The 14409-nt window shown below is 41.8% G+C and overlaps 2 protein-coding genes across 3 annotated transcripts in view; one reads left to right on the top strand and one right to left on the bottom strand.

Annotated features, from left to right (window-relative positions):
* Nucleotides 1-795: 795 nt before the first annotated feature.
* Nucleotides 796-9594, bottom strand: LOC146179626 (uncharacterized). 2 transcript variants are annotated; one of them, XM_084579285.1, is made up of 4 exons: nt 9348-9594; nt 8725-8872; nt 6187-6434; nt 796-3664 (listed from the first exon to the last, which is right to left on the bottom strand). In XM_084579285.1, exons 1-4 carry the CDS (start codon nt 9360-9362, stop codon nt 3380-3382), a joined length of 696 nt encoding a protein of 231 aa, XP_084435411.1. In that variant the 5' UTR covers nt 9363-9594; the 3' UTR covers nt 796-3379. The 2 variants fall into 2 exon arrangements, with proteins under 2 accessions (XP_084435411.1, XP_084435410.1); XM_084579284.1 differs by having other exon boundaries at nt 6154-6434; nt 9348-9588.
* A 148-nt stretch (nt 9595-9742) lies between these two features.
* Nucleotides 9743-14409, top strand: part of ari-2 (E3 ubiquitin-protein ligase ari-2) — a 39353-nt gene continuing 34686 nt past the window's right edge. Inside the window, exons 1-2 of the mRNA XM_084579283.1 lie at nt 9743-9906; nt 12204-12410. Coding sequence (XP_084435409.1) covers nt 12204-12410 — 207 coding nt within the window. The 5' untranslated portion in view covers nt 9743-9906. The remainder of the gene's footprint in view (nt 9907-12203; nt 12411-14409) is intronic.

Genomic DNA, 14409 nt, shown 5'->3' with positions numbered 1-14409 from the left:
GCAGCAAACCGAATATTTGATTCTTTGCTCCATGTTTGAATGACAGATTCAAATGTGGAGTCCACCACTTTGATGCGCTCAAGCACCACCACTAGTTTAGAGTTGACTTCAGCAAAAACCACATTTCTGCTCTCTGTCTTGTGCATATCCGTTCTGAACATAAACCTGTGCTGAAAAATTCCAGGGCACTGGTCAGTAGTACCTTCAGGAAGGACAGACGGCACTCAAGGGTGCATTTTCTACCTCCAGACTCTTTTGCTCCATAGCCTTTTGCCAGTGGCTCATCATTTATTTATTTATTTATTTATTTACTTATTTATTTATTTATTTATTTATTTATTTATTTATTTATTTATTTATTTATTTATTTATTTATTTATTTATTTATTTATTTATTTATTTATTTATTTATTTATTTATTTATTTATTTATTTATTTATTTATTTATTTATTTATTTATTTATTTATTTATTTATTTATTTATTTATTTATTTATTTATTTATTTATTTATTTATTTATTTATTTATTTATTTATTTATTTATTTATTTATTTATTTATTTATTTATTTATTTATTTATTTATTTATTTATTTATTTATTTATTTATTTATTTATTTATTTATTTATTTATTTATTTATTTATTTATTTATTTATTTATTTATTTATTTATTTATTTATTTATTTATTTATTTATTTATTTATTTATTTATTTATTTATTTATTTATTTATTTATTTATTTATTTATTTATTTATTTATTTATTTATTTATTTATTTATTTATTTATTTATTTATTTATTTATTTATTTATTTATTGGGAATACAAACTATGTAGTTTAACAAAACAGGCTGTTTTCACCTGTTTTCATCATGTTTTCACCTGAGCAAATCTGCCGCTTCCTTATTTCAAATGCTCTGGTGATAGTCCCGTATGGCTTTCGAACACCCTCGGGAATATGTCTAGTTAACGGCACCTTTGTGACGCGCTCCTTTATGCTTTAGGTACGCTTTTATCTGATGTAGGCTTGACATGCTTGTTACTAACAAAGAGGCACGATGGTGAATTACCTGCTTGTTTTCACAGCTGAACCCTTAGAACAACTCGAATCATACTGTGTTGTCGGACAACTTTCCTAATGGCTCGAGATACCTGTCATGACTGCTTTGCCCACTTCTTTTACCACTGATGATTTAAAGGCTTGCAGAAGGTAACTCTGCCATCACTGTGCTGCCTTAGTTTCGACTAAAGCAAGCCCCTAGAGCGTGTACACAAAACTCACAGCATGCCACTGTCCCGGTGTGCTTCTCACTGTCACTTAATCGAATTGCATCAAATCACATTTTTTGGAGGAAATATCATAAATAACCTCCTGTGCAGCCAAAATCCGTGTTCTCTTAAATTTGATGGCAGAACATCGAGGCAGCTGGTTTGGAGCAGTTTTGGAGCACTATTGTGTTTTGGAGCAGGATGGAGCAGGATGGAGCAAATGGAGCAGCACTTTCACCCCTGAATACCTTTCAAACTAATTGTCCCAGAAGGAAAGTTTTTGCATATTTGAAATTGGCATTAAAAAACTGAACATTCCTGTGAAGTTTCACCAAATTTGGTTGGTAAATAACAAAATTAGTTTTAAGACCCATATGCCCCCTTAAATCTGTGTTCCTAAGGCATGAAAGCGGCGCAAAGGGCAGGGACAGAAAGAAAAACAACACATGCGGTGACTAGCTCATATCGCTCCTCTGCGCCATTTGTCCCATATTCACATCTCACGACCTGCTTCAGTCCTGACAGGCAAGGAAACGTGGAATGCACATACACAAAGCCGGAAACCCAATTAATCACACTGTGAACAAACGAGCCGCAAACGAATGAAACTAACCTCCAACCTGATGTACACAACGCTTTTCACTTGGATTGTGAATTTCCCATGGATATCTGAGGGTGTTGCTGCACCGAACTTATTCGCACCCACTGCACACGTGCTTGGCGTGCAATTTGAGACTGCGTAACAAATTTGTCGTTTTTAAAATGCGCGTAGGTAACCATTTTCGATGATCAGAAAGTCAACTAAATGCACGCACCAAAGAGTTCGCCCAGCAGAGGTCTGACGACCAAGGTGAATAGCGGTCCCTAAGCCGGACTGAGGGACTGAGGAAAAGGAAGACCGAGGCGGGGGGGAGTCTCTCACAGTCAACAACGAGTAGTGGCTTTCTTCGGTTTCTTTTCAACATTTTTTTTGCTACATGCACATGAAGTGTGCGTGCGGTGAAAGACACAAAAGCTGTCGTAGAAAGGTTCGTTCTAACGCACTCACGCAGTTGGGAAGCAGGCCTTTTTCAGCTTTTTCCATTGCCTCACACAAGAAGCGAACATCCTCTTCTCACACGCGCCATGCGTGCGGTGGCACCACTTATTCTGGAGCAGTGGCGCCTCCGTACCAGCGCACCAGGCCCATAAGAAATCCCCGATCCTTCAGTCAACCTTCAATGGCTCCCACGAAAATGAAGCTGTTTAAAGTTTAGTTCAAAGGAACCGGTTTAAGCAACAGTAATAGTATTTTATGAGACAGCAGAGGGATGAGATGTAGGCAGCTGGTTTGCTACTTTTCCTACACTGCTTATACTGCTTGCATTGCCAGACCCAAGGCCCTTGATCTCATGGTCATGTGAAAAATAGTTAGACTTTCAAACTGCATCGAGACTGCTGACTTCCATGGTGTGGTAAGGAGGAGAAAAAGGAGAGGAGGGGAGGCTTCGGTGTACTGAATGCGTACTGAGGGGGAAACAATAATCCATCATAAATACTACACAACTTGCATCTGAACCAGCACACAAATCATCTTGGGAACACAACATTCCCTGGAAGGCATTCTATTACATTAATGGCTTTTCTTGGACTTCACTACAGCATTCACAGAAGCCCCCTGAACGACTAATTATTCCGCAAGAAGGTAATAATAAGAAGTACAACTTCTAGGAAAATCTGCAGTGCGCCCTTTCCGGCAACAAGGGTAAACAAAAACTTGTGACAAAGTCAAATTTTGTACTGCTGACATGGAAGATTCTGCACTAGAGCCCGACTATCACGGCGATACATTCCACCAGCTGTCAATATTTAACCACAACAATAACAAACCCTTTTTGGCATCACACTAAAGCTACTATTGCAACATAAACAATCGTCACAAACATCTCCAAAGTGCATTAGAAAAAAAGTGCTTGTGGGAGACTCATCATGAGGCAAAAAAAAAAAATCTACACAACTGGCCAAACACCCACTCACACTATTATTGCCACAGTTACTTTGTAGTATGCATGACACGGCAAGAAAAAAGAGAGAGAGAGAGAAGACGGTATAGTTCCTCTCTCCCACCTCGCCTACTTCCTGTGATTGGGGTCGACGTTGTGTCGTAAATGCATGATCAGGTCCATGATCTTGACTTTCGCCGTATCGCGGCCAACGGCGTCGAACGTGCGAAGCGCGGCGGCCACGTACATGCCGAAGTAGTGCTCCTCGTCGAGCGTGCTGCTGCGCGTTGGTGCCGTCAGCGCTGCCACAGGCTGCTCCTCCTGTTTTCTCCGCTTGTGCGGAGGCGTCGGGGCACGGTGTTCCGAGACACTGGAACTGTCCTGCTCGGCCTCCAGCACCTCTGCAGACTCATCCTAGAAGGTGTTGAGAGCATCACCGTCACCACTCGCTGAACCATAGCCGCTAACTACACAAGGAGCTCACCCATATCCCTCTAGTTAACCCTCTTCTCTGGTGAATTAAAAATTAGCTGTGGTTTAGCTCTGGTTAAATCCAGATGGAAGCGGAAGCTTCTTTTTCCTGACTAAACCTGTGGCCGAACTTGTAATTAAACACACAGTTATGCAATGGTTTAATTTGTGGTTTCATCTTTATTGGGGACACATTATTTGGGACACTTAAGCTACCAGCCAACATATAAAGCCCTAGGGGTAACATGAATGCAAGGGTCCTGGCAGGTTAATTCTGATATCACCCTCCCATTTGAAAGGAGAAGGCCAAGTCTGCAGCTCCTGACAAACGTAATGTCGGGCAACCCTGTGACCGGTCAGTGCTCGGCCATGTGAGCTGCCAGCTTCCGCCAGCCCGTGCCATGCTCTAAAACTTGACCTTCAAGTTGCTCAAGGGCAAACCAACCCCAACGCTGAAGACTCGAGCTGGCTGGCATAGTGAAGCTTCCCGCTTCAGAATATATGTCAATTCAAATGCATGACAAACATTTTCGTCAAGCCTTGGTGTTTCCCTACCTGCACATACCTTGCTTTGTATTCTTTTTTGTAATGACATCGTTTATTGCCTCGAAGCATAAAGAGAGTTAAAGAAAAAAGGGCGGGATTGTTAAATTAATGAGAAAAGGTCAGTCGATCGAATGAAGTCGAGGAGGAAGCAGTGATGAGGCCCATGCATCCAGGCAGTATATGAGGACGGGTTGTTTGGCGGGAGACCCGCTGTTGCCAGGTGCCAAATTGTGGGCTTTAGTACCAGGCAAACCATAACCTGTTTCGCTTCTAGTTTTCCTTACTGCGGGCTATGAATGTGCCATGAATGGTGTTTGGTGCATATCTGAAGTGCTTTGTAACAAGTTGCTTAGAAACAATGAAACAAACAGGAGAAATGAATGCAGAGAGTGCAGAGAGTCGTTTCCAAATGGACACTTGCGACAAGTGCATCTCATTTCATTTTTAGAAAATCACTGTCTGGCTCCTTTCGGCTATATCAATGCATGGCTGCAAGAAACGCATCTGCTGAAAAGAAAACTGCTTTTCGAAACGGTGCACTTCTTTGTCCACCACTCAATTCTAAGCCACGGTGTCAAGACCACAAAAAGAGAACTGGGTGTTCACTGCTCGGATGTGAGAATCGCAGAGCAGCCCGACTTTGGAAATCTGAGTTAGCCTTACAGCGGACTCGGACAAGCCAGGCTCTCATCACAGGCCAACGCGTCCAGCTTACGCTGTATTTTTCGGCACTCTGCGTCTTGTTTGCAGTGAGTAGGGCCCGTCTAATACAATTTTTAGTTGAGCCAACAGGCGCTGATATAGGCACCAGAAAGAAAAAAAATGTTTCAGCTGAAATTTAGTGAACAAAAATGCCTGTTAGGAGGTTCAAACTGCCATCTGTGGTAATTCTTGTCGTTCACATTTTGGTTGGTCTTTCCTAGATGTATAAAGTTCTGGTTACAGTGAAATTAGAGTATAAACTGGTTTAAAGGAAAGGAAAGGTGCAGTATCTGTCAATTCTCAGCGGACACGTGAACTGTGCTGTGAGGGAAGGAAGGCAGGAGTGAAAGAAGAGGTGCCTTAGTGGAGGGCTACGGCATAATTTGAAACACCTGAGGATCTTTAACGTGCACTGCCATAACAAAGTACATAGACGCCTTTCGAAGTGCAGCTGGTGCAGTGAAATTCAAACACAGCTACTCCGGTTCAGTAGTCGATTTTGTTAACCATTCAGCCAGAGGCACATGAAAGCAGTCTTCTTTGTTTTTCGTCAGATGTTAATCTATCCACACACGTCAACATAAAATAGTCCACAGTATCTTGCTGGGCAGCCATCTCTATGTTATATATTAGCTTCTATATGACTCGTGCATGTGAGTGCGTTAGTATTCAAAATCATGTTTTAGAAAGAAGCATAAGCACATTAAGAAACTTAAAATAGGCTGATCCGTTTACAAAAGAACTTCTTAAGACGGGAATGAGTCCCAAGACTTTGAAAGCGATGTTGAGGTCACAATGCAGACATGTGAAGACCCAACAGAATCCCAACCCAATGCAGACATGTGAAGACCGAACAGACCCAACATTAATCATCTTCGAGGGTAGAAATTTTTCACTTGTGATCCCAGTATGTTCCATTCAAAAATCCCAACCTACAATAGACAACAGCGGAAAAAGCTAGATAAACATTATGCAGCTGAATCACCATGAAACTAAGGAAGTGGCTGAAATCCAATAACATTGAAAGAATCAGGTCAACAGAATAATGCTAGTCGGAACTACATCCAAGAACAATTCTTGCAACTGCTCAAGATGCACCGACAAGAAAGGGGGAAAAAAGACAATCAGATTCAAATAGAGAAAAACATGTGAAAAAAATTTCGCAAGGCAAATTCCACACTCACAATAAGACAGTCCGGCTCAAGAATGCTGTTCACCTCCCAGTTGGACTCCGTGCTTGGCACGTCCGTGGTAGGCTCGTGATTGTTCTCACTTGCAGCGACCATTTCCAAGGTGCGTGGCAGGTAGCACACATTGAGGAACTTCATGTCTTCATAGAAGTCCCACTTGGAAGTGTACGTCTCCTCACCGTTACCGTTGCACGTCCCGTTGTGCTTGAGGACCTTGTTGTACTCGCGGAAGAAGTATGTCCGCAAATTGTGAAACTTGTTCTTGCATTCAAGCACTGCATTCGAGATGCAGAAGAGACAGTGAATATTGGCCATCTTTGTTTGACATTTGTGGTATTGTGCTGGTGACTATCAGGAGTGGATCTACGAGGCATTCTTGGAGGTGGTATAGTTAGTAGGAGAGAGTAGAGGGGGAGAGCAATCTTAACACAATGCATTTAAAAAACTTTGTTGTCGGTAAAAGGTGGAGACCAATGATGTTTCGCTACACTTTCTCGCTCGGGTCAAAGGCAGCATTGGTGGAACTGACAATAGCCTTCTCGTAGATAGCTATTATAGAAGGAACTGTCATTTGCAGCAACAATTTGAGGTATTGCCCGAAAATAAAAAAAAAAAAAGGAACTGCATTTGGTAGCAACGTCACAGCTCTCGTATAGAAAAAATTGTTTTATAATAACAAACATATTTGTGACAGAACTTGGGCGTTTCGAGCAGCAACTTTCAGACATACACTATGGTCGTAGTTGCACACAAAAAGTGTAAATTCGAATGGCATTGTTACAGCTGTTATGAAATTTCATAAGAGGCTTTAGCGGCGTCCATCAATACTTCTGGTCGTGACACTTCGCCGAAAGTTTCATATAAAGACAGGGGCAGCAACTAAGGGCACCTTTGCCCTCTGGGGATATTGGAGTGGTGCCACTGTCCATGCTCCAGGCGCACATTAGAGGAGAAAAATATGTTCAAATACACCCACGAATGTTGACAGTATATCTTACGAATAATATTAATTGGAAGGAAAGTAAGGAAAAGAATAATCAAAGGTAATTTTGCAAGAATTTCGATGGCAACAAGTGCATGGTGTCCCTGATCCTGAAGCATCTAATGCAGAGATCTGCGGAAGATGCAGTGTTCCTTCAGGGACTTTGTGAGACCTTGAAGCATCACATAATTGGAGTCATTGCAACTCACAACTGTGGATGTTGCATCTTTCATATCTCTAGTGTGTATATAAGGAGTGTTTTTAAATAGCTCATATTCATCGGACCAACAGTCGGTTTCAGTGAATAAATGCTGTGAATTCAGCAAGTAATAAATAACCATGCCAAAGATATACATGAAATGGCTTTTCTATGGTTTCTCTGTTTCACTTCTGTGCTTAATGTTTCTTGCTGCAAATAAGCTTCGTTTGTTTCTACATTTATTTGTAGTTTTCACACTCTTTAGTGTTTTCATCCCGTACATGTGGCTTGCACTACATTATTTTTTTTTTCTTTTCGACATTATTACCCACTACGGTAGATGCATTTGGGTCTTAACAAAGTGCTGACCCCATCTGATATGAGCGAGTCTTATCAATGCCTATTTCACAAGCAGGTTTTATCGCTTCGTCAAATTCAAGCCCTAGGAGAGTGCAGCGCAAGTAACGCGCCTAAGCTAAAGCAGTGGCCTGCAGTCGCAAGGAAAAAATTTCAGTTTGGTTCAGAATGTTCCTGCTAATAAATGTGTACATAGCATAATAACGTGTATAGATTACATATTACATGTCATTCTCTTGGATGACTGAGGCTAAATGCAAATACAAAAAGTAAAGGTAGACCATGTTCAACTATCAGAGTTAAGAGATGGTGTTGGAGTGATTTGAAAATATTCATGAAAGTTCCACCAATCCTTCGAAATGAGTACATTACACTGATATGCCTTTTCTAAGGATCAGATGTAGCTGGAGCAAGTCATAATTGGAAACTTCATCATGGGCATGCAATGAATAAGTATGCAACAAGACACCCTATATGTGGCATATATGGCTGTTGATGTTCCTTGAGAAAAAAAAAATAAATTGAGAACATCTGATTTAGACAATGAATATGGTGGCATGAACAAGCACTGCTGCCTTTACTGATGGTCTCTTGATGTTTAAAAACATCACATGCTATGGACACTGTGATAAAAGGGGTAATGTGGAGCTATATCAAATTCATGGACTGCCAAAAATATTTTACCACTGATCCTTTCGTTAATTCAGTGACTGGCTGCTGCTTCACTACAATGCTTCAAATTGTAGTTTCTGTTATCTGTTTAGAATCTGGTAGCATGACCAGATTGAAGATGTATGTTTATTAGCGACGTTTTAGTGGCACATCAGTGGGCAGTCCATTTGCTTCAACACATATATGCTGCAATTTTTAAAATGAGTATGCAGATATTTAACTACTTTAGTATGTTGATCAATTAAACCCCTGCAGCGCTACGGTTATGCATAAGAACGATCCACAGAGGAGCGTAGTTGTTAAAGCAAAGAGGTCTTCAATGCCCAGTTTATAGAGTTTTTTGATTACCACTTACTTGAACACCCAAGGGTATTACACAGCTCGAGAATTTTTTTGTCTCGAAGTCTCCTCTTCTTGTAGTCTGGGTGAATTGGGTTATAAAGAAACTCGTTCTCCTTGAAAAAGTCAATAAGTATTTTCTGCCGGTCATTGCTCCATAGAAACTGCAGGGGAAAAAAAGAGAGAGAGAGAGAGATTAAGCACGCCTGGCATTGCGCTGAAACTATAACCGGGCATTCCAGTGTACAAAAAAGAAAAAAAAATGCTTCCCAATAAAAGAACATCGTATAGCGAAAAACACACTAGTGTCTTCAATGAACATTTATCTATAAGGCAATTCCCAGGCAATTTTCAAGCTTTGTCACTATCCCAGCTATGAAAGTGGACATGAAAGATGCGGCGGGAATAACCACCTTCACTGGAGGCAAGCATACAAGGCCATGCAACGCATCAAGTACCAGCAGTAAGATTAAATTTAACCAAGCGGTTTATCAACCTACAGCGAGCGCCTAAACCAATCGGCACGTTTTCATGGCGAGAACACAACAAATGTCATTAGAAGGGCCGTCAAACCCTTTCCTGCTATCAGGTTTATGGCGACACAACACAAAACAATAACGGCCATTTAAAGTCACTCACCGGTTTGTGCTCCATATTTCACGTACACTATATAGTTTTACAATGTATAAACACGCGATCAGAGACAGCAAAGAGGTTTGGAGGGCAGTTTTGACGGCATTTTGCCTTGCGCTCAGCAGCGGCCAATGCCCATTGGAAACCAAAAAAGAAACTAACGTTAAAACGCTGCGCTGACGATGGGAACGAACTCATTCAGAAGAGTATCGTCTTTCGTTGGCGCCGATGTTTGTTACAAGGCCTACAGTGCGCCTTTAATACAATTGCCTTGCTGCCAATAGTAACTTTTTTTTAAATTTGCAGTTAAAATCACATCGGAGGCAGCAGTGCTTCGTTTCACAGCTTAGTTTACGATGTTACCATAACGATGTTCACTCTCGCAATCTTGCTTATCTTGCTTTACTTGCAGTCGCTCACACCGGTGCGTCAAGGGGCGCTGCCTTCAGTTTGTTGTTGTGTTTGTTAGAGAAATGTAAGCCTAACTGGGGGAAGGATGTTACTTTTGCCATCGTACGAAGGTTTGTTTTTATAAACACGGGGCCGGAACTCTTCAGGTTGCAAGGTGAGACATCCCCCTTCCTGGAAAGCACTTCTCTACCATTTCTTTCATCGCATGTGTCTTGCCCGCAATTCACAAAACTCGCTGGTATTCGTAGCGGTTAGCGATTCGCGCTCGTTTACGCCGAATTTTCGCTGCTAGTACCGCACATAAGGTGTTTAGAGTACGAAGGGCGCGTAGAAGCAGCACTCAGGGTTGGTCCTGACGTCGAGAAAAACCTTTGCGCTCGTGCGGAAAACTGCTAGTAATGCGCGTCACTGCTGCGTGCAGTGACAGATGTTTGTCTTGGAGATCATCCAATCTTAGGTACCTGTACTTATCTGACAAAGACTTGTTGATACTCAGCGGTTTATATTTAGAAACACCGAAACTGCTGCTGCACTCAAAGTTTTTTTTTGAGATTGGGCGTCTGAATACAAAATTGTCAGCGCGTGTCGACCAGTATCTAGTTATCGTAAGGTGAGCAATAACTTACCTTCGCGCTGTACCCTCTGATATCTAGTTTAAAGCTGACCAGTCGCTAACTGCGACGAGGTACGGTCTTTTGTTAATATTGGGGCATTGCAAAATACCCGCTTGCGCAAGTTCCGATTTCTCTGACGACGAGAGACGCCTTGGCACGAGCTCAAGTTTATTCGCGTTTCAGGTTATTTTTATTCTGATTCCTCCTGAAACTTGTTTCAAGCTCCGTGCCGTGCTTCCTAAACCGTGACGAAGTCGAATGTATGTACGCTGCCGACCGGACGCCGCAACTGCTCCACCCATTAGCCACAGTAGCGGTGTCTTGCGCGTACTATCGGAAAAGTTAATGTTTCCATAAACCTGAACCATTACTCTTCGCGTTTTAAACGTAGGCCTGGTTCGATTAAGTGTCAGTTACATCGAGTCAACGTTGCTGGTATTGTTAGTAAAAAAAGAAAACGAAATCTGCATTGTCTCCGGGTATCTAGGTGTTGCAAGTGCAGCTGGAGCTCCTGTTCTGAGTTCTCTAATTAAATTTTTTATGCCTCAGTGAATCAGAGATGGCAGCTGTGTACCAGGTGTCGCGAAAAACTTTTTAAATGTACTTTACCTGGCTTGGAGGCCTCATGTACTTGACGCAGAATTTTGCGAAACTTGTTGTCACATGTATGTAATTCACTGTAATTTATGTAATGTAAGCATTATTCATGATAGCTTTTAGTGGCAAGAATGTGTGCTGTGTTTTGGCTACGCGAAGTGCCTTGGCACATTATTTACTATATTGTAGTTGTATTGCAGCTTGCTTAGTGCATTTTGTCATGTGGATATACATTTAATTGTAAGTGCTTTTAATTCTGACAAGCACGCAGCTTGTGTGCCATGCTGTTTTGCAACGTGGGATAAAAGCAGCTCATAAGATGTCTAGCTTTAACAGGTAGAAAAAAAAAAAGGCAAACTGCAATTTCTTGTCTGTAGAAGAGACGGTCACTAAGGGTGGGATACTCGCTACCACTGCTGCTTTCTTCAAGTTACCTTTGCAGATGATTTCGTTTCTGCTAAGAATGAAATATGGTAACCAGCCATGGTGACTCAGTGGTTGGGAACTCAACTGCTGAAACCGAGGACACGGGATGAAATCCTGGCTACGATGACCGCTTTTTGATGGAGGCAAAAAGCCATGTTTCCTTGTCCTGTGTGAATCCAGTGCACATTAAAAAAGCTGTGTAGGAAAAGTGCTGTTCTTTATTAGCTAGCTAGGTGACATGCTGTCAGCAATCTCTTTTTTCTCAAATTTTTTCTTTCTCTGTTATCTGCAGTAAGAAATTTTGTTAAAGCTGAGTATGCACTTTCTATGGCAAGGAATTGAAGGAGGTTTCATAAAACAAAATGCTCGTGAGAGATATTGCAGGCTTGTTAGTGCTCCGGTGCTTTTTGTTGTACTGCATTGTCACAATGCTTTGGCGTGAACCATCTCAACAGACAGCTGATATGACATGCTGCTAAAATTCCAGCCAGTGGCATCCGTGTATTCCAAAATTCCTTTTTCTGTTAATGAGCTTTTCTTTATGTTTGTTTAGGATGTTTTTAACCCTTTGACTGTTTTTGCCGTTCGGGTACTGTGCCGAGCACTGGCGTGTCAAAAAATTCAACACTGGGGGTGAATTTTTTTAGGAATATTCGACAGACAAATGGGTAAGATTTATATTACACACTGAGTGTTACGTTTCTATAAAGTAAAGCACAGTTAACAGTGGTCATTTATAAACTCCCGTCGTTCTGGATGTTCTCTGCTTGCTAATAGTTGGATCCCCTTTGGGATTCTGCTTCTTTCTCACCAGATGTCGGACGCAGGCTCTGACGCTGAAGTGAGCTCAGATTCGGACATTGGCTATGAGGACTATTACAATTGCCCGGAGGATGGTGAGATTGACCAACAGGACCAAAAGAAGCTGGACCCCGAGTACTTTGAATTCGAGTGCCTAACCATTGAAGATGTTGAGCGGCTACTAAACGAATCTGTCGAGTCTATCTGTGCCAGCCTCAGCGTGAGTGAAGTGCCTTCTTTGCTGTGTCTTGTTTGCGTTTGGTTATGATACATTCTGTCGGGCTTTCTGTTTTGCATGACGACGCATCGGAATGCAGTGATGGTTCTAGAACGTTGGCTCTTGTACGACTATAATCACATATGAGAACTCCTCTGAGATAAGCAGGCATAGTAAGTTGTCAGTGAAAAGGTTCCTGGAATTTGCCTGTTGGAAAATGAGATTGCTATGTAGGTTGACTTGGCCTGTGACTGCCTTGTGGGATGGGGAGTGAGCACAGTTAGGGACACTGCACACAAATTGAAGTTTGTTGATTTATTGATACATTTTAATGAAAAAAAAGCTGCCTTCATAGAAATCATACAGCTAAAAGAGAAAAATGAAATATATTTCTTTTAGTGTGATATATTACTAGAAGCCCGCATTCGCTGATTTCACAGATGTCTTTTGGTCTATCTGAAGCCATTGTCAACTTAGCCTTTGCTTTTGAGATGGAAGTCAAGCCCTTGGAACTCAAATCAGAAATGCTGCTTCTAGACCATGCAGATACATTTGTACAGTTCCGTCAAAACTGACCTTTATTTCTGCATCAGGCAGCCTGTCACATGAGGTGTAGATTTTGACTGTGTTATATGTATGTGCGATCCGGGACTCAGGTGGTGACACTCCTAATTCACATTTGGCATAGCTATGCTAAATCGGCTATCATTTTTGTTACTGTTGCCAGAGAGATACCAACAAAGCCGTGCAAAAGGCAAGGCATTGGAATTATTGTAGAAACAAATACTGCATGGAAGAGTGGAGAGTTGGGCTAGCTGATTTCGTCGTCTCAGCACTGTTTCCACCGTGAATACTGTGTATTGGTATTTCTAGTGTTTCTGCTCACCAGACATGAACGAAGAACTAGGGCTGGCCCTGTGTTAAACATTCATTCCTGCTGTAATCCTAAGTAAGAAAAAAGGCATTCTTTCTGTTGAGTTTTGTGGCACATGCTATCATGCATTGAAAACAGGGATATTTACATTATCCTTACCGGGAAGTAGTGGACTGGTGTTTTTAAAAGCTGACTCATTTACAAGCTGTGACTCTTTTAAGACCATAAGAATGCATTAATTTTTAACAATTTGATTTTCTCCTAGGAGTAAGTGAGGGTGGCATGGAATTTGCTTAGAATTATACAATTTTTCTTTTTTGCTTTTCTAGCCTCTTGCATGGAATTAAAAGGTGGTTTGTCAGGGTGCGCACAGGTGCTTGAAAACCTTAAATACCATTGAATTACGGAAGTCTGTTTTCAAGGCCCTTAAAAACCTTGAATTTATGACTGGTCCTTGAAGATTCTTGAATTCCTTGAATACTAAATTTGAACTGGTGTTTTTCGTCATGAAAACGTTTTTGTTGCTAAACTTTTATTCCTGACTGAATTCTGAATGAACTGCGGGGAAGGAAACGTATCGATTTTTAGCCTATTTAGCGCATTCTCGTTAGGCGGCTGGCAACACTTCAGTGGGCGCACGGCTGCGTCGTCCCATCGCTATCGCATCGCCATCACTCACCGAGCCCAACGTTTTTAGATAGGTTTACCGAGCCGTACGGCCGTGTCTACGCTGGCGTTGCCCTAGTACTTGCATTTTTGGAATTAGCGGGGCTTCTGCCTGTCAGCGCACGTGATATTTTCATATGTGACACAATGCCCGGAAAGAGCAAGTTTCAGGCTACGTGGCTCCACCATGACGAATACAAGCAGTGGATTGCACCTGATACAACGAGTCCGCATCAGGCTAAGTGCAAGCTTTGCGGTAAAACTGTGGATGTGACTGCCATGGGTGAATCCGCTTTAAAAAGTCACATGAAAAGCGGCAAGCATATTGGTGCCATGAAGGTAGCGCAAGGGAGCGCGTTGAAAAGGTACCTGACGCCGGTCGCGGTAGAGCAGTCTACTAGCGCGTGTTCCTCGCAGTCGCCAAGCCTAAACGATGCTTGCAAAGCGCACGAGCTTGTCACT

The sequence above is a fragment of the Amblyomma maculatum genome, chromosome 9 (genome assembly GCF_055883805.1).
Source record: "Amblyomma maculatum isolate TAMU_Amacu chromosome 9, ASM5588380v1, whole genome shotgun sequence".
Classification (NCBI taxonomy): Eukaryota; Metazoa; Arthropoda; class Arachnida; order Ixodida; family Ixodidae; genus Amblyomma; species Amblyomma maculatum.
Note: the sequence above shows the minus strand (reverse complement) of the source record. Positions and strands in the feature narration are given on the sequence as shown.

Bases quoted from the DNA above. Each gene is read 5' to 3' on its own strand.
- LOC146179626 (XM_084579284.1), bottom strand. The intron at 6,435-8,724 runs GTAAGTGGTAAT...TCTCGAATGCAG, and splicing joins TAATACCCTTGGGTGTTCAA to TGCTTGAATGCAAGAACAAG. The intron at 3,665-6,153 runs GTGAGTGTGGAA...AACACCTTCTAG, and splicing joins TTGAGCCGGACTGTCTTATT to GATGAGTCTGCAGAGGTGCT.